The sequence below is a fragment of the Rhamphochromis longiceps genome, linkage group LG20 (genome assembly GCF_057381845.1).
Source record: "Rhamphochromis longiceps isolate RC_006_pf linkage group LG20, R_longiceps_female_GT1.1, whole genome shotgun sequence".
NCBI lineage: Eukaryota > Metazoa > Chordata > Actinopteri > Cichliformes > Cichlidae > Rhamphochromis > Rhamphochromis longiceps.
The window spans coordinates 29,122,505-29,148,849 of record NC_140576.1 but is presented as its reverse complement, the minus strand read 5'-3'; the positions used below and the strand labels follow the sequence as shown (position 1 = coordinate 29,148,849).

General features: G+C 44.9%; 1 protein-coding gene across 5 annotated transcripts in view; it reads left to right on the top strand.

Annotated features, from left to right (window-relative positions):
* The first annotated feature begins 276 nt into the window (after nt 1-276).
* Nucleotides 277-26,345, top strand: part of flna (filamin A, alpha (actin binding protein 280)) — a 43,809-nt gene continuing 17,740 nt past the window's right edge. For 4 of the 5 annotated variants that reach the window (XM_085394168.1, XM_085394167.1, XM_085394165.1 and 1 more), the window contains exons 1-10: nt 278-567; nt 9,461-9,927; nt 20,008-20,259; nt 22,077-22,174; nt 23,573-23,720; nt 23,842-23,960; nt 24,037-24,114; nt 24,248-24,410; nt 24,491-24,691; nt 26,084-26,221. In XM_085394168.1, coding sequence (XP_085250294.1) covers nt 9,558-9,927; nt 20,008-20,259; nt 22,077-22,174; nt 23,573-23,720; nt 23,842-23,960; nt 24,037-24,114; nt 24,248-24,410; nt 24,491-24,691; nt 26,084-26,221 — 1,567 coding nt within the window. In that variant the 5' untranslated portion in view covers nt 278-567; nt 9,461-9,557. Of the gene's footprint in view, nt 568-9,460; nt 9,928-20,007; nt 20,260-22,076; nt 22,175-23,572; nt 23,721-23,841; nt 23,961-24,036; nt 24,115-24,247; nt 24,411-24,490; nt 24,692-26,083; nt 26,222-26,345 lie in introns of all 5 variants that reach the window. The other variant, XM_085394166.1, reaches the window with a different exon arrangement.

Here is a 26,345-nt window from a genome sequence, read left to right as displayed (position 1 = left end):
CACACAGACACACACACAGACATACTCACACACACGTACACACACACAGACACACACACACGCACTCACACACACAGACACGCACTCACACACACACACCAGCATACAATAAAAGTGGATGAGATGAGAGCAGAGCACAGACCGGTGACATCATACCTATAAAATCCAGGCGCGGTCGTGACGTCACCAAGTAAAAAAGGCAGACAGCGAGAGACAGAGAGAGAGAGAGAGTAACACCCCCAGCACCTCTGATGCTTTACCCGTTTACCAATTAAGGCTCTCACGGTGCAGACAGAGAGAGAGAGGGGGATCGAGAGGTGGAGGTAGAAAAGAGAAAAAGAGCAGAGGGACTATCTCTTTCTTTTCTTTTGCGCCACCAGTACCAATACACCCATTTCCCCCCACCGGGACTGAGCGTGGGGAGGGAGCTCCGGGACTTCGGTACGGACACACACACACATAAACACACCCTCTGTGACCACAGCAACATCTGCGCGCAGACGGAGCGGACAGAGAGGCGGAGGACGCACACACAGACGACTGAAGATCACAGGCTCCAGCACACAGGTGAGTTCGGTCCCGATGTGAGGAGGCTCCTCTCACACTGTGAGGCTTCCTGCGTGGCATGTGTGCTGAAGTTTTCTGTGTCAGCTCCGTGGGTATGTTTGCAGCGGGCTGGAGAGGCTCAGCCGTGAGTGTCCGCTGCTTCTGCCGCGGGTGCGGTGAATGGGTTTTCCTGTTAAACTTTGAAGGAGGTTCACTGGGTGCGCTTGGGGCTTGGCTGCCCTGGTGGTCCACGATTAGCCCCACGCTGTTCCTGCGTGTAAACTTTATTTGCTGGTTTTTGCGCGCGTGCACCGCAGCAGCGGACTCCCCGGTGTTACAATTAGGGGTTCCACACCAAATAAGGTCATCCGCGGCCACTGGTGCTGTTTTACCGGGGGGGCAAGTGGTGGCCGCGTGCGCCCTCCGCCGCCGGGAGCGGGAAACCGCAAGAGCACGCGCGCCGCCCGGTCCACTTTACGTTGAGGACGTTTGAAAATGACCCAAGTGTTGACCTCCCGAAGTATCAGCGATCCACTGACAGCAGCCCGACTGAAGACTCGAAACGGCAAAGTCAGCTCTAAAAGTGCACCTGTCCCAGAGTTTACTCTCTCTTGAAATAATTATTCCTTCCAGTCTCGACTCATTTGATCTAATCTGGATATTGTTCAGAAGAATGGTTGAATTTTCACGTAACACATTTCAGAAACACAGCTGGATGATCATCTAATTCTCAAAATAAGGAAAAGAAACGATAAGTTATGCAGTGTGAAGGTTAGACCCCTCCTAGTGGACCACACCTTTCATCCTGTGATAGCTGGCATAGGAAAACTGATCGATGAAAACATAAAAATAATGAGTCTGGCAATTATCAAAAAGATGCCTGCCAAGTATTTGTCAGTCAGTCGGTAATAATCATAATAAAGCTTCAGTTTCATTGAGTGCCTACACCTGATGCACATCATTGCAACATGTTTTGGTTCTTATGGTCAGCGGCTTCTCAAAGTGTGGCCAGATGGGAGGAAAGCTTTCACGCAGCTCCCATGTTCAAGGACAGCATGACCTTCGTTACACTTCATTTATCCACATTTAATAACCATACAAGCAAGGCAGCATTTCTCTTTAGTTTCAGCTCTGCTGTTCTTGACATCATTTGCAGATTAAACTGCAACAGCATTAACACATGCCACTGGAAGACTGGGAGGCTTACATCTATGTATCAGTACTTTACTATTTATAAGTTGTGATGAAGCAAACTGAACGCTCCGATCCAAGTCCAGTTTACAGTGTGGCAGTGTCCTTTCACTTAGCATTTGCAAGAAGCCTCTAAAGAACTAACTGTTGCCTATAGACATATTATATACAGTTATATAAACACAAACGTTCTTTTCAGTTCATGGCAGAGTGTAGGAGATAATCTAAGTCCAGTCCAGACAGTCATGTCCACTTCACCAGTAAGCTTCCAAAAACAGAAAAGTGCTGTCATGATGGTTGTTTGGTGATGAGACTGCAGGACCTGAATGCGCCTCTTTTGTTCTTAAATGTAACCAGTTTTTTTTTTAAAGCTTTTCTGGCAGGTGATTTTACGGTGAGGTCATAACATTCCTACTGAGCTTTCATCTAAAGCGCTGTGGAGGACTGTGGGCTTCCTGTGCTCTACACAAACTCTGAGCTCCTCAGCTGACCTGTATCAGACACATCACCTTTACTTGGTTTTTACTGGTTACTAATTGTCACATACAACATGTGTGATTTAAATTAAATCAACCCCCCCCCCCCCCCCCCCCCCTCTCTACAGCAAATTTAAAAGTTTAGCTTTTGCCATGTGAATGCAAACTCGATGACATATTAAAACTTAAATTCCCTAAAACAGAAAAATGTATGCAGACTTGGTGTTTTTCATGCAAAAATATTATGGTTAGATAAGGCCTACAGTAAAAGTCTCGAGCCACCCCCACATTTTATTCGATTTTGTTTTTTGTGATCTTTTTAAAGTGGTCCTTAAGGGAGTACGTCTCAGATGTTAGTGTGTGGGCATTGGCTGCTTTGTCTTTCATTTTCAGCCCAGTCCTTGTGCCTGACCTTTTCTAAGCCATTTCACTGTGACCTATGATTCAATCAGGCATAAAAAAGGCAGCTAAGAATGAACCAGTGTGTGACAACACATAGTAACATTTTCATTTGTAATGCTGTTCATCTGTTAAACCATCTTTAGGCACTGTAGCAGATCCAGGAAACAGAGTTCGGTCAGGAATCAAATGGTGTTTCTGAACTAACTGATGAGCTATGTGGCCTTAAACAAAACAAAAAAATGAGTGGAGGGTAAAAAAGTATCAGGTCTGAAAAACGACATACAGCAGATGAAAAGTATGTCATAGTCCTATCGTTAAGAAAGGAAAAGATCCAGCAAAGAGCTGACACTGGACCGTTTGGGTAGTTACTAAGAAGCCGTTCTTGAATAAAGGAAATGATTCTAAAGGTTGAATTATGCTAAATTACACAAGAACGTGACTAAAAATCATTGGAAACAGCTTTGATGAGATGATGACCATGATTTTGAAATACTACAGTGAGTGTCTACAGATGTCTGTCACACATGGTGGAGGCTCTGTCATGGTTTGGGACTGGTGGTCCAGACTTAGGGTCTTTTTTAAAGAGAAGAATGTCTGGCTCCTTACCATCAGATGTTGATCCATCATGCAATTCCATCTGGAAAGCATCCGATTAGCAACAGCTTAATTTTTCAGCATGCGATCCCAAACACACTGTCAACAAAGTAAAAGCAAAGCTGAACAGAGAAATACACAGTGGTGGACTGGGCTCCAGACTTCAGCATTATTGAAGAAACGTGGGGTCACCTTGAACAGCATTCGGTTTGTAAAGAAGACTTTGAAACGTCCCCCAAGAAACTACTCCTAAATACTACTTAAGGAAATCACAGAAGGCTTGAATAAGAGAGTTCAGACTGTGTTGAATAAAGCTGATCACACCAAATATTGCCTTCCAAGCTCGTTAGGATTCTCAGGTTTTGTCTCATATACTGTGTTTCTATATATGTTCACTTTCAGATGTCTCAGTTAATTTCCTAGCAAAATATATCCAGTGAGTGGCAGCTTAAGACTTCTGCATACCACCCACTGTCTTTATATTTAATCAACTTTCAGAAAGTTTTTCTATAGGTATCTATAGATACATTTGTTTTTGTTAAAAAAGTTTTTTAAAGGCAAAGATCCAATTAAATCCACTAAAATGAGAGGTATTAAGCTAAGCGAGTTAGCTTTTCCACAGTTTGAGGACCTATGGCTGTCCTAGCATGGCTGTTCTAGCATGGCTGTCCTAGCATGCCTCCCCTAGCATGCCTCCCCTAGCATGGCTTAGCGGCGGGGTCAGTAGCCGCTGTTTGGGTCAGGTGTAGCCAGCACACCACAGATGTCAGGCCAAAGACTTCCTGTTCTGTGCAGCTATTAGTATTTGCAACGCCAACTAAAAAAGGACAATGAAAGCTAAACTGTTGATGCTTTCGAGGCTTATAACTTCCTCTTATGATTTACAAATGGATTCACCTGCATGCAGACAAACACCAGGCAAATGTGGTACTACTCAGACTGACTGGATTTCTGCCTCTCTCTCATAAATATAAAGATGTATATACTGTGAAGACAAAAGAGGATGCTGGTGTGGTTCATCTGATGTAAACATCTCAATCAAACGTGTCCTTATTTGACATGTCTTGTCCTACTTTCAGCTAACAAGTGCCACCGTTACCACACTGTCTACAGAAACTGGAGGGGAAAACCATAATTTAGGTGTAATCTCTGCTTCTGACTGGCTGTCTCCACACTGTCTTGCATGTAATGTGGCTGGCAGTGTTATCGCGTGCAGTGTTACATTTCCTGTGCTGAGTTTTGCTCTGCTCACGCTTGTGGCTGATTGGGTGGGGTAAGTGATGAGAAGCTGAAGCTGGGACAGGCTGGTGCTATACAGCTATATAAGATTCACTCAAGTGGAGACTGAGTCGACACCTTTCTGTGGACTAGAGCTTATATTCGATATTTGTATGAAGACACACACACGCACACAAACACACACGCACACACACAAACACGCATGCACACACACACACACACACACACACACACACACACACACACACACACACACACACACACACACACACACATATATACCATGCCCCATAGACAGGTCGATAGATTTCACATTTGACTATTTGATGAAAAATACTACAAGACATCCGAAGCTCTTCCCTTCTTCTATTTGTTCCATAAATCAGTGGTTTTCATCTCTCAGGTCTTCACTCGTACCTCTGTCTTAGCACTACAGCCTCTGGGTTTCGTCTCGGCCGATTCAGGGAATGAGGCATATACTCCTGTTGTACTCACTGTGATCTTTGGCTGGAGGCCTCCTGCACAAGCAGAGAATAACAGTGCCACATTTAGTTCTGCAACCTTCTGTTGGATTTGGCTCACTGAAATCCTTTCTCAACACTGACGTGGTCAGGTTGTGTTTTTACAGCACTCATTCATGTTCTTACCTTATTGTCTTTGAGCTTAGAGTCTAAACTGAGGTCCTGATGTGTGGGTAAGAAGCATGAATGTCACATTTTTCAGTCTATCTTGAGCATTAGTTAGATTAACACTGATGCAGCTTTTGGGCACTTTAATGAAGTGATTTTAAGTGATTTTCTAATTAAATTTGTGTGGTGGTGGCAAAGTCCTCAACAGCACTCAGCAGAGGAGGCTGCTGTACATTTGAACTCAGTGATGATGTCACAACAATCAGTATAAAAAGTGGATACATCCAAAAAGCAAATAATTGGAACACTTCCAGGACAGAGAAGTGTAGTACCATAATCAAATGCTAGGGGGAGACAAAGGACAAGCGAGAGAACTCAGTCTTGCCTTGGTGAGCTCTTGCCGTCCCGCCCTGCGTGTTGTCTCCTGTTTATTTTCTAAATTCCTCTGGAACAATAGGCCTCTATATGTGCTGGATATTCTGCCAGCTTTCTCGGCTTTCACTTACTTCCAGGCAGAACTTCATTGAGCTCTCTGGCATGAACAAACCACAGATTACCCCCCTCCAAGCCTTTCCACTCCAAGCATCTATTCACTTCTTCTTTCTGGTACATTGTGTTTATTTGGCCTGTTTTCTGCTCTGCCACTGTTGTCGCACATTGCACACTGTAAAATGATGTGAATTACACAATTAAACCAAAACGATCTAATTGTATCGTTCGATTCTTTAAGTGACCACAGGATGATAGAAGCATGCTGGTGCCACTCGGTGTGTGTAGCATTAACGGGACGCTTTTATTGGGGTGTTATTAAGTCTGGAGGCTCCGTGGTTGTTATGGGGGTGAAGAGCATTCTTCAGATTCTCCTTTGACCAGACACACACACACACACACACACACACACACACACACACACACACACACACACACACACACAAAGGCCAAGCATTCTTGATGGCTGCTGGCCGCACTTTGGCTCCTGGCACTGAACTCCTTATTTAGTCAAAAAGCTGCAGAGTCACATCCAAGCCCATCTGTAGAGCTACTGCTGGTGTGTTACTCACAGGAAAAAAAGGAATTTAAAGGTCAGGGTACACAGATAATACTGACGTCCTGCTTAGAATACATAATCAGATGTTGGACACTACAAAGCAACAGAAACCACTGAGCTACAAATCTGGTAGTTCATCAAACGTCCTGTTCAGTCCTGCTGGTCACACTTTGGAAATAAGTTGCTAATATGTCCGTATCTTATTTATGTGAATATGAATGCTGTACTTTAGACTTTTGGCCACCACCATGATGCCTTTTGCTTTGAGGAGCCAAAAGTGGCCATATTTAAACTCACCTTTAAAGGGTGAAGTGCCCAGTTCCCAACTAATAGTAACAAGCCTGTTTAGCAAGCTTCAACCATAAGTTGTATGTGAAGGAGTGGACTAACAAAAACCTCTGACACATTGCACTGCACCACAACAGTGGTACAGACTTATTATTTGTCAGATAATTTCATTCAAAAACCACAAGAAGCACCCATCTGATGGCATAAAGCACAGAGCTTTCATGTTATAGCTTGGCTGTAGCTCAGGTGGTACCTTCCGATCTACTGATTGGAAGGTTGGTGGTTCGATTCCTGGCTTCCCCTAGTCTGCATGCCAAATATCCTTAGGCAAGATACTGACCCCAAATTGCATGAGTGTGTGTGAATGTTACTTAGAAAGCACCTAGAAAAATGTGCTTGTGCGAATGGGTGAATACACAAGTTGTGTAAAGCGCTTTGAGTGCTCAGAAGAGTACAAAAGCGCTATATAAGAACGAGTCATTTTAGAAGCATATTTGCATCAGACTGCTAAGTGGACTGCTAAGTTATCAGCTATGGTTAGTACGGTTGGTTAGACAGTTGCATACATGAACTGCATCACTGCAATGCGCAGGCACGCATATCTGCTGGTGAGGTGAAAAAAAGTGGAGCAGCAACATCGCGAATCATCAGCAAAGATCTTTTTTTGTTAGATGATCCCTTAAAAATGCTTAAAAGACACCAGAGCACATAGTCAACACGTCCCATTCACAGGTATCTGCCCGTGCCAGCACACCAGTGGATTACCCACGTCTGATTTAACACTTAACAAAATGTAAATGGATCAGATCTACCCACTGTACAGTTTTTATGAAAGAAACTAGCACTATAGAGACCTCCATCACCAGGCTGTGATGGTGTTTATTTCTATTATGAAATCAAGCAAACTGTGTGGAGGGACGAGCTTTTCGAGACTGTGCCCATTAGAGGAAGAACAGTTTTGGCCATCAGCTTACTTCCTTACCTCTGAAGGTCAAAGCAGTCACAGAGCAGCGTGCATGGAGCTGGTGAGAAACTGTAAGCTTCCTTGGTGACCAGTATAGTACCTCACCATGCCAGGCTGACAGCTGCCAACTGTTCACCTCAAAGCTTGCTTGATGCTTCGTTATAATATTGGCCATCATATTTTTTTGGTAATCCTAAAAAGAGCAATCAGCACGTGTCTCCAATGCAGAAGACAAAGTGATGAAAACAGTCGATCCAGGCTCTTATCAGACTTCATCATTAGCCTAACATGTGTTAGTGTAGAGCACATAGCTGATCTGTGATCACGCTGCTGGGCCAGTACAGCACACTGGTCCACAGTCCTGTCTTTACTGACGGGGCTGCACACACAGCACAGTGATGTCACACACAGACGAAGGCAGAGGTTCACACTGTGCGCTCAAATGCACAAATAAGCACACTGTCCATGCTTGCACAAAAAAGGAAAGTTGAACAACACTGAATGCATTCCAACGCACACAAACAAACAACAGTGAGTCTCTGATCTGCTTATCCTTCCAGATAGCTTAAATATTTACTTCGCCTGGGACCCCGAGCACAAGATGAGCTCATATCCTCACAGGGACCGTGCAGTACGTCTGCTGGAAAATCTGTTTGTCGAGCTCTGAAAACAGCCCCTCTGCTTCTGTAGCCACAGCATAGCATTAGGGATAAAGGTCCGGGGGGGGGGGAGGTGTTATGTCCTCGAAGGAAATACTTGTGGGTATTTGTAAAAACTGAATTAAGATGACAATATTAAGAGTTTTAACTTTATGGCACCATTAAGCTTCATTTTTAAAAACAGCAAAAAACTGCAGAGAAAACTTAGAAGACGTACAGTCAGAAACACTCCACTGCAGCTTACAGAGCAGCTGTACTTTGTAAATTTGAATCATAATAACAGCATTGATTATTGGATTTATTTGGGGGGAGCTATAGCAATAATGCTAGTTAGATTCAGCTAAACTTGTTTGCTGTCTGAAACCATTTTGGAAACTCAGACAGGAGCACAACCAGGTGTGAGACAAACATAAGGTTATCATATGTGACACAGTGATACAGTTCAAAGCACACACGGACAGAAACAAAGTTGCAGGTATTCAAATAAAAACTTTAATAACAAGTAAAAAGGAGCTAAAACACAGAAGGAAACAACAGCTGAGGCTGAGCAGGTGAAATCACTCAGGCTCTAATGAGGGCAGGTCAAAGAAGGGAGCAGGTGAAACCCACAGGAGGAACTAACGGTGTGCAAACTGTCACATAGTCCCACAATGGGACGCTAGGAGGTCCAGGATAAGGACAGTCTTTGACAAACACACATGAAGACATTACAAAGACTACGGAGGTAATTTCACTGCTTTCTGATTTTTCAGTGACATCACAGTCGTTGTTTCCTCCACACAATACTGCCGGCACGTTGTGGCCTGATGGTTATGATCATTGGTGTTTGTCCTGGTGTAGCCAGCGCTGTCCATTAGTTTGGGGACAGTTTAATGTACCCATGACTGTTAGCTTCAGACAGGAGCCTGTTTACAAAGGTGCTTCAGCGGAGGACAAACCGAACAATGACTCTCAGACTACTCGTACTTCTGACTTGAAGCTGCAGCTTGAGGTTTCTGTCAGCCCGGAGCTCTTTCTCTGGACACCGCTGACTGTCTTCGTTAAAAATGGCTAAATGTTCAAACACAGAGCAGCTGTTCTGACTGCAATGAGTTAAACTCGGTAGTAAAATTAGCGAGATGCTCGTTTGCTGTTAAACATGGCGTAAAGTTAGAATGTGAACAAGTTTCAGGTTTCTTACACCTCAACCGCCCCAACACAGGACATTTGGGTTTCCTTAGCTGAGCCAGGCATAAGTTTGGGACACAGTCTAACGGGGCTAAATACCATTCTTCGTATTTGTTTCCCCTTTTTTTTCCTGATTGTAACACGGATAATGAAGCTGACTCGTCCCTTTCCGTCCTCAGCCGCCTACTTTCTTTGCGAAACTTGTCTCTAGGCTGTTAGTAACTGTTCTCTGCTCTTTTTCTTTTCTCCACAAACAGAGCTAGAAAGTGAGAAAGGGAAGATTGAGAAGACTCCACCCAGGGCGAAGGAAAAAAAGAGAAGCCAGCGAACCAGGAGACAGCCGAGACCATAAAAATGAGTGGTTCCCACCCCCGGCTCCACCAGAGCGCCGCGCCCGCTCCAAACGCTCTCTCCGCGGACAAGGACGCAGAAATGCCCGCTACAGAGAAAGACCTGGCCGAGGATGCGCCGTGGAAGAAGATACAGCAGAACACTTTCACCCGCTGGTGTAACGAACACCTGAAATGCGTCAACAAGAGGATCGGCAACCTGCAGACGGATCTCAGCGACGGGCTGCGGCTCATCGGGCTCCTGGAGGTCCTGTCTCAGAAGAAAATGTTCCGAAAGTACAACCAGAGGCCCACCTTTCGCCAGATGCAGCTGGAGAACGTGTCGGTGGCTCTGGAGTTCCTGGACAAGGAAAACATCAAGCTGGTGTCCATAGGTGGGTCCGATAAGTGTGTGTGAGTGCCAGGACGCGTGATTGATCCAGCTTTACTCCAACAGGCTTCTGGAAATGTTTGCTGTTCCTAAAGAAGTGGTCACATTTGATTGCACTGTAGTAAATGGTGATCATTTTAAGAGCAGCCCACGACCGTGGGGCGCAGGAAAACCAGTTATGGAGCCCACTAGAATATTTTCTGTAACAGAAGTGTTTAAACGCGCACCAGCATTTCTGAAAGGGTTTTCAGTGAGGCAGCAGGCGTCTCCCTCGGGTGACCGGGGGCGCAGGGCTTTTGTCTCGGTCTGTTCAGGTTTGAGGCCGATTGTTTTGGGAGGAGGGGGTCTGACTGTGCTGTGGGGTCGGTGGGTGGGGTGTTTTCAACCGCCTGAGCCGGCCGGGCCTGTGAGAGCCACGCTCTGTGGGCCTGCCCCAGACCTACTGTGTGTGTTGATGTGGTGGGGAGAGCTTGGGCTGGTGCTGGACTGCAGCAGACATAAAGTTTGAATTGGCTCTGCCTACATGCAGCTGCATGCCTGCTCACAGCGCTACTGATGTTCTGCTTTCTCATATTTCTCCCAGAACAGTGCAGATGTCACACAGCTGAGTCCTCACTATAGTTCATTATGCAGGGTCTGTAAGAGCAAATGCAATGCTGCCTCATCACCTGGAGTAAAGACAGTCTGTAACAGTGTTATCTACAGAGTCTGTGGGTGGAAATGCGTGATAGCTCTGTGACTCAGACATGAGTGGGTCTTTGTCATCTCTGGTGTCTGGCTCACTTGGTTTCCATGAACACGCTCCTGCCTCCAGCTGCTCTGCAGGGGAGACGATGGGTGGCTCTAAATTTGGGAGGTGCTGCTGCAGAAATTGCGGTTGACAATTTTAAAGTACACATCTGATACACTCTTCACACACATCACCCTCATTTTCTCAATACATGCAGCAGTTTGTGTTTTACTGAAAGCAGTGCTTTGCTGGTATTTAGGGCGAAGCACGAGTGAGCCTCTGTTTGTTCCTCCTGCTGACTCACTCATCCTTAGCTGCTCTTTGACTCATTTCATCTGAAGATGAGAGAGGAGCCTGCTTTTCTTTTACTTCCTCCTTTCATTGCAGAAAGTGGACACACCCAGGCAGCAAGGCTCACCACAAATTGCCAAACTGACATCTCTTCAGTGTGATGCACATGCTCTCTGCTTCTCTGGGCTTTATTCTTGTTGTTCTTTGCCCAGTTTGGGTTTTCAGCATATTTTCTCGCTGATAACTTATCAGGTTTCCTTTCATCTTGCATCTTGATGGCCACACCTCTTTCATTTCTCTTTTCACTTGTCTTTTTCTCATTTACTGAAAATGCAACAGTTTCCAAATAACAGCTGTGTGTGTTGTGGAGCAGTCCATCCAACCCCAGAGACGCAGGTGTCCAGTGTTTCTTATTTTACAGCGTTGCACTGGAGGAAAAGGCAAACGTGTCCTCACTGAACTCGACAGACGTTCAGTACGTGACCTATAACTTGTTCAGTCCAAGAATAAAAACTAGAATAGCTCCGAGTGATTAACCGTTATCTCCTACACGGCCTTGGTGTAGCTCTGTCTGGAATAACGACTCCTCCCCCTTTAAGCCCACTTTGTTCTGATTGGCTGTCCTTATCCACAGTCTTATTTTGGGCTACTGTGCTTGCTTGAGATTTTCATGTGTGAGATTCTGTCTTTCTCACTCGGGCTTCACTCTGCTCTCAATATGAAGAGCGAACGTCAGCACAAACTCCCATTCTCGTACACGCCCTCTCAAAGCCTCTAACTGGGAAGTATTACAGGGATTTAATGGAGTGCAGGCTACAAATAAGAGACGGGATAATCATTTTGTGAAAACAGAACTATCATATTCGGTACTTTGGTATTTTCTGACAGCTGATATTTTCAGCATCAGCAGGATTTCAAGAATTTTTTTCTTTTTTTATGTAAATGTCTGACTCTGGCTGCATGTCAGCAGCAGGTAGAGCACGAATTGACAAACACCGTGCTGTAACCAGCAGTGGATTTCTGTTCTGTCAAATCATTTTTTTTTTATTTATTTTTTTTTAAATGCCAGATTTTTGACTCTGACACAAAATGAAGGAGAGATGCACCAGCAGCAGAAAGTGTCACTGTTTCTACAGTCAGCTTTTTGAACCTCTCTAAAGATTGGTTGTCACCTTTCAGCATGCTGCCTCAGTCTGACAGTAAAATAAATGAACTTTGCTTTTTGGGAAGGGCGACATTAGAGAGGCTGAAACTAATGTTGCTGGTTTAAAGGCAGAGGCTCCGTGGATGGGCTGCAGGAGATGTATCTGGAGAGGGCCGACCGCCGACCGGTACTGAGCTCTGTTACAAAGGGCTCTCCTTCACCGGCTGAGCCAGGCTGTTTGGCAAACGCTCCTCTTACAGATGTCATGTTCTTCTTTGCACAGGAAATGCAACACTGGGACCAGCAGCGTGTCAGCTTTAGTCTGATGGTTTTTCTTTTTTCCCTTTAGGCTAACTTTACTGAAAGGTTAACAAAATCAGTCTAGCAGAATCTCCCATAGAGATGCTGTGTGTCTTTTAATCCACCTTACAGCAACAGACTAAGATTCCCAGATTTATTAACCAATAATAATATTGGTCAAATGGACTTATTACACATCTTTGGCTGTAAAGTTTAAAAAATCATCACTTTTCAGGAACAATGTAAATATTCTGAAAAACGAAATGTGAAGCAAAGATGGTCAGTTCTGCTTTGTGTGTTCAGACATCAGTAGGTTGTGACTAGAGCAGGGCGATATGGCCAAAAATATTTATCACGATATATATTTGAAAATTTGCGATAATGATATAACCGACGATATAATTGATGCGAGACAAAATACAACTCCACAACATTACTAGCGCAAAAAGACAACCTTCCATTTATTTTCACTTAAACAAGAAGCTGGTTTTTATGTACATTAAAGCTTTATAAAAATGTAACAGTGCAAATGCAAATTCCTTGCTGAAAGTTTAACCAAAAGGCATTTCCAGTAGAAATGGGCTGACATATACTGAGCACAACCATGTATAATATCCACTGAAGTTAAAAATAGGTGCTTTGCAACATTAAACTGCAGTGTGCAGTATGCATTTTTCGGACCGTAAGGTGCACGGGATTATAAGGCACATTAAGCGAAACAAAGCAGTCAGATAAATCAAACTTTATTAAACTCATTCTTCTTGCTTCCTCCACTTCTGTACCATTGATTCATTAATGTTGAATTCTCTGGCAGCTGCTCTATTCCCATGTTGTTGCAGTATATTAATGACTAACCTCGTATTGTGGATGGATTATCTCAGTTGTTCTCCTGACTGAAGTTTGGTCCGTTTACAGCATCCTGCCATGCGATTGCATTTGTCTCTAACCATGAGGAACCTTCACGTTAACTTTTATAAGTGGAAAAGTGTTAGTGTTCGTCCTCCAGCTTCACTGTTTATGTTATGCTAATATAGCTGTGTCGCTAGCGATCACGTAGCACATCATTATATACTAGCTAGCCCAACTTCAGTAACCCTACAAACGTCACTGCTGTTTAGTTTCCTGTCTTCATTTATGTTGGAAGTGATAGCAGAGCTGTACGTTTGATTTTTTTCAGAAAACTCTCAGTCAGAACATGCTATATCATGCTTAGGTAACTAGCGAAACTAGCGCGCTAACTTCCGCTAACTTCCTGCTAACTTCTAACTCCGTTAAATGTAATACATTTTGTTTTCATGGATGCCTGGAAGTTAAACTTTATAGTTACACCTGGTAAAGCAGCAATGCTGATCGTTTTATTAAAGATGAAAGAATTTAGACAGTTAACTCTTGGTGATGCTGCAGTGTTCGTTTGACCTGAAGCATAAGGAGTTTAGGACCCAGATTACTCCCAGATTTAAGAGCATCTTAGTCCGACAAATACGACAATAACAACGGCCGCTTGCATGTTCTGCAAAAAAATGTGCTTTGTTGTGTATCTGACGGACAAACACCAAACCAGTTCCACATCACGGAAGTTGCACCATTTTTACAAACCAATTCTGGTTCATCTGTTTCACTCAACAATCGGCCATGTGCGTATGAAAACAAAGGCACTGCGCATGCGCGTTTTACTCCCATTCTATCGCGATATTTCATTTTCCTATCGTTGCCTAACATTATACCGGTATTACCGTGAACGGTATAATATGGCCCAGCCCTAGTTGTGACTGTGACACTAAACATGCCTGTAAAGCTCGTCTTCTGATCTTTGCTGAACCATTTGAGTTTTGTCTGTAGGACAAACCAGAAGAGTCGCTTTCACTTAAACAGAACTTGTCAAATGGGCCTGCTGACAGTAAATCCACAGGAGATAAATGGTTAAAGGAGACTCTTCCTGCCAAACCTTGTTTGCTCCTTCAGCTGTAAACATGGTGCCTTTGCATGTGTGGTTCGCATCGCTCGTGTTCCTGCACGGCTCGGCCAGCATGGTATACAGCCACAGTGACAGAGTCCAGACTTCACTGTAACCAGGCTCCAGCCTAACAGGTAATCTCTCTGACAAAGCCCCACATGATCTGGCAGCAGCAGCAGCAGACTCATGACTACTGATGAATCCAAAGACCTAACATGGGTTCAGTCACAGAGGCTGCCAGCAGCAGGCAGTGGTGTTAGCAGTGATCCAACAGCACATCTCATGCAGTTGTTTAGTTTGCTGTGACTATAGAACATCTTACAAGCATCTTCTGTATAAATCTTTAGTTGTGAGGAAATTCCTGTTTCATCCTTGTGCAAAGACGGTGTAAGTGATTGTTCCCCTGCCCTCATCACACCCATGTTTGTACAAGCTTCATCCTATTTGTGTCTAAGTGAAATGGAGCTTTAACAAACATTAGCTGTTCAGCAGATTAAGACTTGTTGTCCTCATCAAATATTCCTCTGTTTGTGCAGAGGTTCATTCTCCATCATAATCATGTCGGCAGCATCTCTGTTCCAGCCCGTCAGCCAAACCCAGATTTGAAACCCTGCTTTGTATGAACTTGACTGAGCCTGTGCAGAAAATGCAGAAACGGTGCATGAGTGAATGTTGTGCCAAGCTCTTCCAGGCTTGGTGTGGAATCATCTTCATAAATTGCAGCTTCCTTGTGTCTGCTGGTAGTGGAGGTAAGCAGGTTGAGACAGACGCCTGTGTAGTAATAGCCAGCTGCTCCCTCCTGTTATGCTGTCCCATGATAATGAAAAGTTTTATAGAAGTGATCCCAGGACGATGAAGCATTTAAGGAAGTTTGTTACAACTGTAAGGTGCTGCTTGCACGTGTTCCTTAGATGATTGGGAAACATCAAAGCACGTAAAGATGTTTGTAATTGCTGTATACAACAGATATGTGATTTTGCACAATTAAGTTTCATACTGTCAAACATTAACTTCCCTCTGCCATGTTTCTACTTTTGCAACTTGGATGTCCACACAGTGTGGCACCATGGCTCTACAAATAACCTGAGGAAATGGGTGCCAATTTAAGCCAGTGTTGTCGATCTCTGACATTAACCAAAGAGAAGGTGTTTAAAGAGCCATGTGATGGAGATGGATACGTTTCCTTGGTTAAAGTCAGATTCTCCTGGCTGCAGTGACACCTGAGCTGCTAGATGGAGCAAACTGGCACATTCAGTCTTATTGCTCATTAGCCAACATATGAAGCTACACTGATGCTTGTGGCTGCATCAGTTATCAGCTTGGTGGAAAACTATTTGAAACTTGGACCATGTTAATAAGCAGAATTCAGCGAGCGGTGGGTTCCTTTTTGAAGTTAAGCTACTCCCAAAACCCGGAAAACTCCTGTTTTGGTCATAACATGAGTGCTGCACAGTTCCACTGGGAACGCTCACTCACCAGTTTAGCCTGCTGTGTTCGGATGTTATGATCTTAAATGTAATCTTTCAGAAACATGACGATGAAGGAAAGGAGAGCCTTTGGTGATGAGGGCAGAGAGGAATGCAGGTCGGGCTGCGATAAGCTCTTAGCCACTCAGTTGGGTCAAAATAGGTCACTTCCTGCCAGCTCATTATCATTAGCACAACTTCCTGTCTGCACAGGCAGAGGGGGTTGGTCATGTGGATCCTGGAATTAGCAGAGTGTGTTCCCATTCAGTCCAGAGGTATTCTGGCTATTCCATTACATCATATTTGGAAAACTGCCACAACTCCCCATGCCTCATGTTCAAACTCAACAAGCACTTTTTCCAGCACACATTTAAACTGCACATAAACAGCAGACACATTGTTTTTCATAGATAATGTCTTATGTTACTGTTCTTATTACGATGTCATCGAGGGAATAATCAGTACTTTAATAGTACTTCTCAGCGGTTTCCAGGAAACGCTTGTATTGTGTTCCATCATTTGACATGGTACCCATGTCCTCCCTCACCTCCTGATCATCCTTTTGTCCAAGGCCATTTTCTCTGCTTGCTTCACTCAGATGAACACATCCCATCCTCAGTGTGTGCTGCTGTCAGTGCAGCCTTATAAAAATGTCCCATGCAGCACTTTCACTCCCTGCACCTTTTTTCTTTCTTTCAGACCTCCGCCCCTTCTGCCTCTTTCCTTCCCTTTCCCTGTCCGTCCTGCCTCCTCCCCTCCCTGTCTGTAACCAGAGCCCAGGGAATTGGGGGTGGTGGGGGGGCCCTGCCAAATCCAGTGTGCTTCTGCCCTTTTAAGGCTAAAAAACCAGGAGGAACTTTTTTTTTTTTTTTTTTTCCTTCCCCCCAGCTTAGGGAGTGCTGAGGGGAGGGAGGATGAGTGGAAGGAGTAGAAAGGAAGAGGAGGAAGTGTAGTAGCTCCAGTGTGGCTTGGTGCAGTCAGAGGAAGAAGTGGGAGGGGAAGAACAGCTGCAGGCCACAGATTTCAGCATTTGGAGCTTTTAGCCTAAACTCTGTATAACAATAGATTACATTTAGTGTATTGGTATATGTGGGCCAGCATGAACAAAGCAAATGACTTTATTTTTAAGCTTTATTATGAATGTCTTTTCTTCAGTCTCCCTGTGACTGCAGTTACATTCTCAGCAGCTGCTCTGTTTCCTCTGCTGCACGACTCCAGATTAACCACGAACTCTGACATCAAACTGATGAGTTTCAAGTCTTTGTGAATCAACATAACGCTCATTTTGGAAATGATGGTCCCATTGTTTCTCAGTGGGACTTCACTAATGTTTTTTTTTTTTTTTTTCCTCATATGTATGTTACACATACACGTACGGTCATGTGACATGTTAAGAATTTCATTAAAATTCCTTTCCACATGTGAGCTGGAGATGATATTATGAACGTACAGAGATGGTGACAGTCATGCTACGGTTACACTTCATCATTATTGTGTAAGGATAACATGGACGGGAGAGGCCTCGGGACTGCTGCTTGTTCTTCAGTTTACAAGCTCTCAGGACTAATCGGCTCCAGATGTTGCTGTACAGTCTGAACCGTGCAGAGCGCTCTCGCTCCCCGTGGTCTCGTTGCTGAGACCAGGTCAGGGTACAGGTCACGGGTTGTGATGATGTCATGTAATGCCACAGGAGGGCTGTGGAGGGGCTGCTGCAGTAACGATGAGCCATACCAATGAATCATGGGAGTTTTAGGAGTAAAGGGACCACAGACACTCCATACGGTAGCCTCCGTGGTACACACAAGCTTGTTGCAGGGGGTGTATGAGTCAGCAGAGGGGGAGTCTGTGGCAGCATGTGTCCATATATGGGCTCTGTCAGGCTTGGTGAGCTGTGCTCTGCTGGGAATGCTGGCAGATTCCTTGAATGTTTAGTGGCTTTTGTGTGTGCAAGACATGAATCAAAGACACAGACTCGGAGCTGAATGAAGTCCTAACAATATTCCTTTATAGGGGACTGTCGTGTTGAACTAAAAGCAGCAGATTGTGTTCTCTTAATTGTACAAGTACTAAAACTAGTAGTGTTGTGTCTCTGCTGGGATGGCTGGCAGGCTGACACGCCTCTACTTAGCTGCTCTGCATTCTTGCTACATGTACCAACCTGTGGTCTTATTCAGACTCTGCTATCAGTACTAATAACAGTTTATAAGTCCTGGGTTTATCTGTCCCTAGGCAACATATCTCTGCGCCCCTCCGCCGCTGCCTCTTTGCTTCTTTCTCAAAGTTCCCACAGTAGCTGGCCATCCAAGCATCTGATCCAGTTCTGTTTGATCACCCCTATGGAGTGTCTCTCACCCACCCACGCCAAACAGAAGGCAGCTGACATGTCATGTAGAGCAGCGTTGGCTGCTCGAGAGCATGCTTTTCTGTTGGCGCATGGATTCAGACGAGCAGCCAGCTAAGACAGATTGTCCCAGTTCTGCATGTGCACAAACAGCTCGACTTGTTGAAGGTTGTTATGGGGAAAAGATTTCCTGTTGCTGTTCTGTTCCTCATCTTTATCTGCATCATGCATCCTCACGCTCTCGCTGACTCCCAGAGAAGACCATTAATGCTGCAGTAGCTCCAGCAAAGGGCTCGGGTGGTGTCACTGTGGTTGAGGCTGGTTTGCTGTCACCAACAGTTATTCCAGTGTAGCTGTAAATTCAGGGGTGGGGAGTTAAGATTGCAATGAAGACTAAAGCTCTCCCAAACCCTGCAAAACAAAAACACTGCACGTAAAAGTGGGGCTTTGTTCGTATTTCAGAACTGGATCTCAGGTTCTTCCAAGAATCTGAACTTGGCCCCATTATTTCCTCTCTAACTAATAATCTGATCAACATCAGCTTGGAAACGCACAAACACTGCGCCACACCCGTTCCTCAAGGCCTGATCTTAGGACTCATTGGTCTTGCTTCTTGTGCAAGCTATGTGCATGCAGTAGCATTTATGTGGGCCGGTATGTGTGCTCATGCCCAGGCTAGCTTATGGTTGCATCACCTTTTACTCAGCTTGCAGCAGTATGTGGTTGTGGTGGTGTCAGTGTCTCAGTTTTAATGTGATTCAGGTCTGCATTCATCATGGCACTCTCTGTTCTGGAAGTTCTCACGCTATCGTCTGAATTCAGACAGTTCAGGCTCTAATTCAGATGAATTTCATGTCTTTGTCACGCTTCAGCGTCACTGTTTCATTAACACAAATGGAGTTTCAAAAATGGTCAAGTTTTATTACACTGCAAAAATGCATCAAAGACGTGTGAAATTAAAATTAGTTCAAATAAAAGGTCAATTTTATTTATATACAGATTTATTACACTTAAACTCACTGTGCTCATGAGTCATCCACACTGAGTTAATAAAACACCATGAAAGGAATTGGTTGGCGTCTTCATAAATCCAGTCTGTGGGGATTCCAAGCTGGTGTACTCCCAGTGCTGCTTTCAAGCCCAGCTAATTGGGAGGGTTGCATCAGGAAGGGCATCCGGCACAAAATCAGATGAGTCCATCCCCAACCGCTGGGTAAATAGTGGAGCAGCCTAGAGTCCATTAGAAAATGACTGTTTTTACAGAGTCAGCGGGACTCTGTGTACATCCTGGAGTTTAATGTACTGAATCTCCTTTGATGTAAAGCAATAATGAGGTAGGTAGTTAACAAGTCCATGACTGGTACATGGTGGTCAAATCTGCCGTCCTTGAAACAAATGCGTTTACACTCGACGTATCCTCCAAGGTTTTCATATTAAAGCTTTGCAGCGGTGGCCCAAACCATAAACTGTGTTGCTGTACTGCCATTTGAGGACGTGCACTCTGTCCACCAGTGTCAGAAACCCGGCTTTTAATTTGCACTGTTATCCTCCTACTTTTAAAAAAAGGTTTGGGCTCTGAGTTAATGTCTTTTGAAATGCAGTGCTCCAAGAATGGACACATCTTCGACTTATGACAACCACTGGAAATTAGACCATCTGAAATATGTTTAAAGGGGGAGGGGCATGTATCCAGCCAAACATTAGATAGCAGGAGGAATCTGAGTATTTGAAGTACAGATTACTTCATGTCCTTGGCTGAGACCTTCTAGTCGTGCTTTGCTTTATGGTGGTCTAAGCTGGTTTCTAAAATAAAGGAACTTTGTGCGACTGTTTAACGTGACTCATATCTGGTCCCCAGACTCTAAAGCCATTGTTGATGGAAACCTGAAGCTGATCCTGGGTCTGATTTGGACCTTGATCCTGCACTACTCCATCTCCATGCCCATGTGGGATGAAGAGGAAGAGGCAGATGATGGCAAGCAGAAGACCCCCAAGCAGAGGCTGCTGGGATGGATCCAGAACAAGCTGCCTGAGCTCCCCATCACCAACTTCAACAGAGACTGGCAGACCGGCCGGGCCCTGGGAGCCCTGGTTGACAGCTGTGCTCCAGGTGAGCTAAACAGTGGATGTGTTGAGGTGTTCTGGGGTCTTGGGTGTGTGGGTGTGTTTACCCTACTGCTAGGGGCTGATCCTGAGACGAGCCCAGTACCAAGAACGAGATGCATCTATTTCAGAAAGACGAGGCTCCTGTCTCGATGTTCTGCTGCTCCAGTGAAGATTCAGTAGTTTTAAACATGTTCTTGGACACATGCTTTAAAGCACTATACAAATACAGGCCATTTTAAAAATTAGTCGCTTATTTATTTTATGTTAACCGATAAAGAATCATTAAATTTGGAGTGTTCAGCGATCACACCAGTGTGGTGAGAAGCTACTTTCAGCTTGTCCCACAGGCTCACAGTAGCAAGTCTGCATGTTTGAGTTTGACACCAGTCCTTCCTGACCTGACCCCAGAGGGGACTTGTCTTTCACTTCCCGAGGGATTGTGTAAACCATGTTGCTCTCATTTGGTAATCCGGCTCACCAAGTGAGAGACACAAAGGTAGTAAATAACTACGCAAACAATAATAAACAAGAGCCAATCACAGTAAGTGACACTGCAGTGAAACAGAAAACATCTCCGTCACAAAGCAGCAGAAATGCTGAGGTGTGTGTCTGTAGAGATGCTAAAATCAATAATCAGGCCAACACAGTTCAGCATTCATTTAAAGCTGACGTGTGAAACGGTCCTCGACCTGTGTGCAGGTCTCTGTGGCACGTAGTGACACATTTCAGTCCAGCAGCTAGAGAGGACTTAAAGATTGTGGAACTAAGCAGTGCACTGACGCAACACTACCACTCAAACTGCACGCCAACCTCGCCTCATACGTCTAACATTAAACACACAGCAGTGACTGACAGCTGGAGGTTGGGTGAGGGGAAAGCATGATATTCTCACGTGTCAATAAAACAGATGGGAAGAGTGATGATGAGCAGCTAGAGGGGGGTACAGAGCTCTGTCGGGGGACAAAGGAGGTTTCTGTTTACATGCTTGGAGTGTTTGGCGTTGCTATGGCTCACCAGCAACCTCAAGCTGGAGACGAGGCCTCCACAGAAGCAAACAGATTTACTGCAGCGTCCTGAAATGACAGCCATCAGACTTACCAGCAAGTAAATAACTGCTGACATGGCCGCATTTCCAGGACAGGCTCATCATTCAAGGGCAGACATGTCTGGGAGCCAGAGTTGCCCACACCTACGTACTGCTGCAGAGATTAGACATTCTGCCTTTATCTTCTGGATATCATCAAGGCTACAAGTTTGGAGTCAACATGTTGTCCTTAATTAGACAGACTGGCTATAACAGGAAGCACTCCATGTCTAATTAATCAGAAATGCTGTTTCACTGTGTAAAGGGGATCTACTCTGCTTTTACTCAAACTTCTTATTTATCTTATACAGCCCTGGCACAGCTCCTCAGTGCAACCTTAAACAGTGGCTGGGTGGGGCAGAGCTGTATGCTTCAGATGACCATATTGGGGATTTCTGCTCTCATTGTCAAGACATCTGAGTGTTGGAGCCCTCTGAAGCCAGGACACATGATTTTAAATTATGCAAGTGTTAATAAAAAAATATGGAGCAATGACAGAAAATTAGCAAAGACACGACAGATCCACTCTCGGTGGTGAAATGCAGAGCTAGCTGAGCTTATACATGTCATCAGGAAAAATGTCCACTCTGCATTAGCATTTCTAGCAAGTTCAATATCATTAAACACTTTTTTTTTTCTCATTGAGATCTTATACTCGTCATAATCAGTACAGCCAGTACTATAAATGAACCCTTCTGCTTCATATAGTGAATCCATCTGACCTCTTATTCCTGCAGGTCTGTGTCCTGACTGGGACCAGTGGGATCAGACAAAACCAGTGGACAACGCACGTGAAGCCATGCAGCAAGCTGATGACTGGCTCGGCATTCCACAGGTGACCTGATAATGAAGGAGTAACATTAAAAAAGCTGGATATTGGAACACAGTTCAAGCACAATCATGTTTTCCCCATAGCTAACGTTTAACCAGAGTTATCTGCCTTTTGGAGGGAAATGCACTGCTTCCTGCTGGTCACTGTGACCAGTCACAAGTGTTTTACAAATAAGCAACCGTTCACTTTTGAACAGATTTTGCATATAAAGCAAAAACCTGCTTTGAGTTAAGGTGGCTTTGAGGATGACTGCATCATCTGCAGTTAATCTAAATGGAGGTAAAATGATGGAGCCTTTCACTGAGGACTGGTCATTGAAACTTGTTGGAGACTCTCATCCACAGGCTGAGAGGCTTTACAGAAGCTGCTGACTGATGGGTCTTTGGGCCTCTGGTTAACAGCAGGTGAACTTTTAAAATAAGAGTGTAGAGGTTGTTCACCAGTAAACTCATCGTGTTCTTTCAGACTGTTCATCGTTTGCAGTCAGTCTGCCATTAGGCTGGTGTAGGTGATCATGCTACGCTCTGGAAACTATGACTGAACTCTTATCCACACCTGCTAATGACTTCACTCCCTCCGACACCAAACACAAGGAAGTGGTGCATTTCCTGAGGGTGATTGTTATCTGCAGTGAAGCTTTTTCCTTTTGGTCACCATCACAACATCTATCTTTGTACAGCAGCTCGTTTTTGAATCCTTACACAGTGGTGCAAGTATTCTCTTATCTGAGTGACGGTCCCAGGTGATGGCTTCCTTTTTTATTTTTTATTTTTTATTTTTTTATATAAATTGGTCAGTGAGCGGCCATTTTCATACCTGTCCGATTCTTGGTTCCCCCCCCAAAGACCCCCTCAGTCTTATGTAAGGCTACAGAGGGTCTTTGGCAAACTAGAAACGGTAAATCTGTTCTGGTGCAGTCATGTGGGGAAACCTGACATTTGAGCCCCTTTTCAGCATTTACCAGGGAGCTTTGAAAGTGAACTCAGTTTCCTGTGCCGCCTGTGTGGCGTTGCTGTGTGTGTCAGTACTGTTGGCATGATTGGCACGCTGTAGCGTGCTGACAGTTGGCTCTGTGGTCGCTGGCGTTTCCGCCTTCAGCCGTGCTTCTGCTAAGAAACTGTCGGCGTCCTTCCCCTCCAGACTCTGTGGTTTGTCTGGCTCCTGGTTTGCGTGCGACTGTCTCAGGTACTTTCTAAATGCGTACAGCTCGTGTGTGTGGTTTTAATCACACAATCAAAACATCACTGGGTTTGCCTGTGGGTAATCTCTACGGTAACTGATCAAGCCCTGCCTCCGTCTGCACAGCTGTCACCTTGGTTCTCCTACTACAAACATGCAAACAAGTCGTGGGGAGGGCTGCCCGCCGTTACATTTAGAAAAATGTTCCTCCTCGTCTCCTAGGTGATAACCCCTGAAGAGATCGTGGACCCCAATGTGGACGAGCACTCAGTCATGACCTACCTGTCACAGTTCCCCAAAGCCAAGCTCAAGCCTGGAGCACCTCTGCGACCCAAACTCAACCCCAAGAAGGCGCGTGCCTATGGCCCAGGTATGCCGGCATGCACGCGCATCACCACATGCAGCTGATGCACCTTTGCTTGTATCCACAGAGAAACTGTGAGCCTCATACTGCAGTGAGACATTTTTAACATGTTGTCTGTTGTGTGAAGGCGTCGAGCCCGTTGGTAATGTAGTGATGAAAAAGGCTACGTTCACCGTGGAAACCATCAGCGCAGGAATGGGAGAGGTGCTGGTTTACGTGGAGGACCCTGCAGGCCACAGAGAGGAGGTCTGTGATCCATCCTTGTGTGTTTAACTTCTACTTTCAGTTTTGTTCATTTAAAAACGATTGTGTCTGTGTTCAGGCTAAAGTGACGGCCAACAATGACAAGAACCGTACCTACTCTGTTGTCTATGTCCCCAAAGTGACAGGCATGCACAAGGTGAGTGAAGAATTCAATGTTAAAGATGTGAGAAATAATCCCTAAAGTAATCTTTCAGGTAGAAAATGGGTTTTGCTCCACAAAGCAGTGATTACAGCTAACATGCCATTTTCCTGCTCTCCTTCCTTTGTAGGTGACTGTGCTGTTTGCAGGGCAACACATCTCTAAGAGCCCCTTCGAGGTGGAGGTCGGCATGGCTCAGGGAGACTCCAGCAAGGCCACAGCACAGGGACCGGGCCTCGAGCCCTCAGGAAATATTGCTAACAAGTCCACTTACTTTGATGTGTACACAGCAGGTAATGTAGGTTTGTGCAGCTAGCTGTAACATCAGGCCACATGGAGTGTTTAACTGTGCGTTTCCTCCTGTTTTTCTAAGGTGCTGGTGTTGGAGAGGTGGAAGTGGTGATCATGGACCCTGCAGGGAATAAGAACACGGTGACGTGCACCATTGAGGACAAGGGTAACAGCAGCTATCGCTGCACCTACAAACCCACCCAGGAGGGCCAGCACACCATTTACGTGACCTTTGCTGGTGGTCAGATCAGCAAGAGTCCTTTCACAGTTGATGTGGGAGAGGGTGAGCATATGTTAAAGCTTCACTGAGTGTAAATCTGGGAGGATGTCACTGCTAACTGAACACTTCTACCACAGCAGCCGTTTTAAAATGTGTTTCTGCTTCTCCTGTGTCTAACCTCTGCTGTGTTCCTCTGCTGGATGTTATGTCCTCTTCTCTTTGATAGAAGCCTGCTGGCATCTGTCCTCTCTCTGGAACAGCCTCTTCCTTCCTGGGATCTCTTTGGTACCTACTCTGTCGTGTGTGTGTGTGTGTGTGTGTGTGTGTGTTTTCCCCCTGTAAACTTGCTGTGTGTGTCGGCTGCCTGTAAACTTCACGTGACTCGAGCGTCCACAGTGGTGTGAATCTCCTTATTTGGTGTTTTCAGCACATTCATGAAGAAACACATTCCCAGAAAATTAAGCTGTAGTGTGTTTGATCAGGAAACCAGTTCCTCATTACAGCCAATCTGTGGTCTTAAGTTAACAGTGACCTGGGTTACTAAGAATTATATTTACATGATTTAAATAGCTTTTAGCAGAACGGTGGGTGTGGCTGCTACCTAATAGTAACTCACTGTCTTTTTGAGATCCAGTAAGACGTCCATGCAGCCAGAGTCTGTCAGACAGAAAACAAATTCAGCTTGTATAATGGGCTCACAGAACAAATGCATTTGCTTTGGTGTTAAATGGAAAGAGCTGCACATTAACAAAGTAGTGAAGGGTTGCCACTTGCCAAGTATAGGCTCATCCCCTACTAACTGATAACGTTTAGATCATGGTCGTCCTTTAAAGTGAGCCTGTGGGAAACAACAAGAGCTTGTAAAGAATTTCCTCAGTTTCACAATCGGGGAAAAACCAAAAGTCATTAAACAGCTCTGCTGCTAACCAGAAGGTCCCCTTAGATTAGGCTGAAAGACATTAAAAACAAAGTAACTTTGGTTTAAAACAAAACACAGAACAATCTTCTGCCATTAATGTGGTGTCTCTGTGTCCAGTAGCTTTTGCAAGTGCAACACATCTGAATACAATAACATGGACCATATCTTGAGACACTTTATCTTCCTGGAAGGCTTCCTTTGCTTTCTGCACTTGGTCTCGCTGTGACTCAGCACTGCTTTTTACAGTTTTAATAAAGTGATATGAAGGGATATCCCACTTCCTGTGTGAGGATAATGGCTCACTTCCTTCCCTGTGGTCTAAGAATTCCCTCTGCAGGAAAGGATGGGTGGATAACTGGGGGCATGCAGGGTAGTAGGAAGGAGAAAATAACATTTGCTTTCCAACAGATCTGGAGTGTGATGGATGGTTTGTTTAATGTCATTCACCTCACACTTCATTGGTCTTGTCCCCACTGAAATGTGGTCATAATGTTACTCGGAGCCGTGCCCGTCTCACTCGCTCTGTTTGTCCACAGCGTGTAACCCCAGCCTCTGCAGAGCCAAGGGTCGTGGTCTGCAGCCAAAGGGCCTCCGGGTGAAGGAGACTGCAGACTTCAAGGTTTACACAAAAGGAGCCGGCACTGGGGAGCTGAAAGTCACCATCAAGGGCCCCAGTGAGTTCTAATCCAAAAGTTCATATTGGTTTTTGTGCTTGAGGTGGGATTAATGTTTGCAATCTGAAGAGAGAAAACCCAACAAACAAACACATCAGTAAATGAGGTTGTTGGATTTACAAAG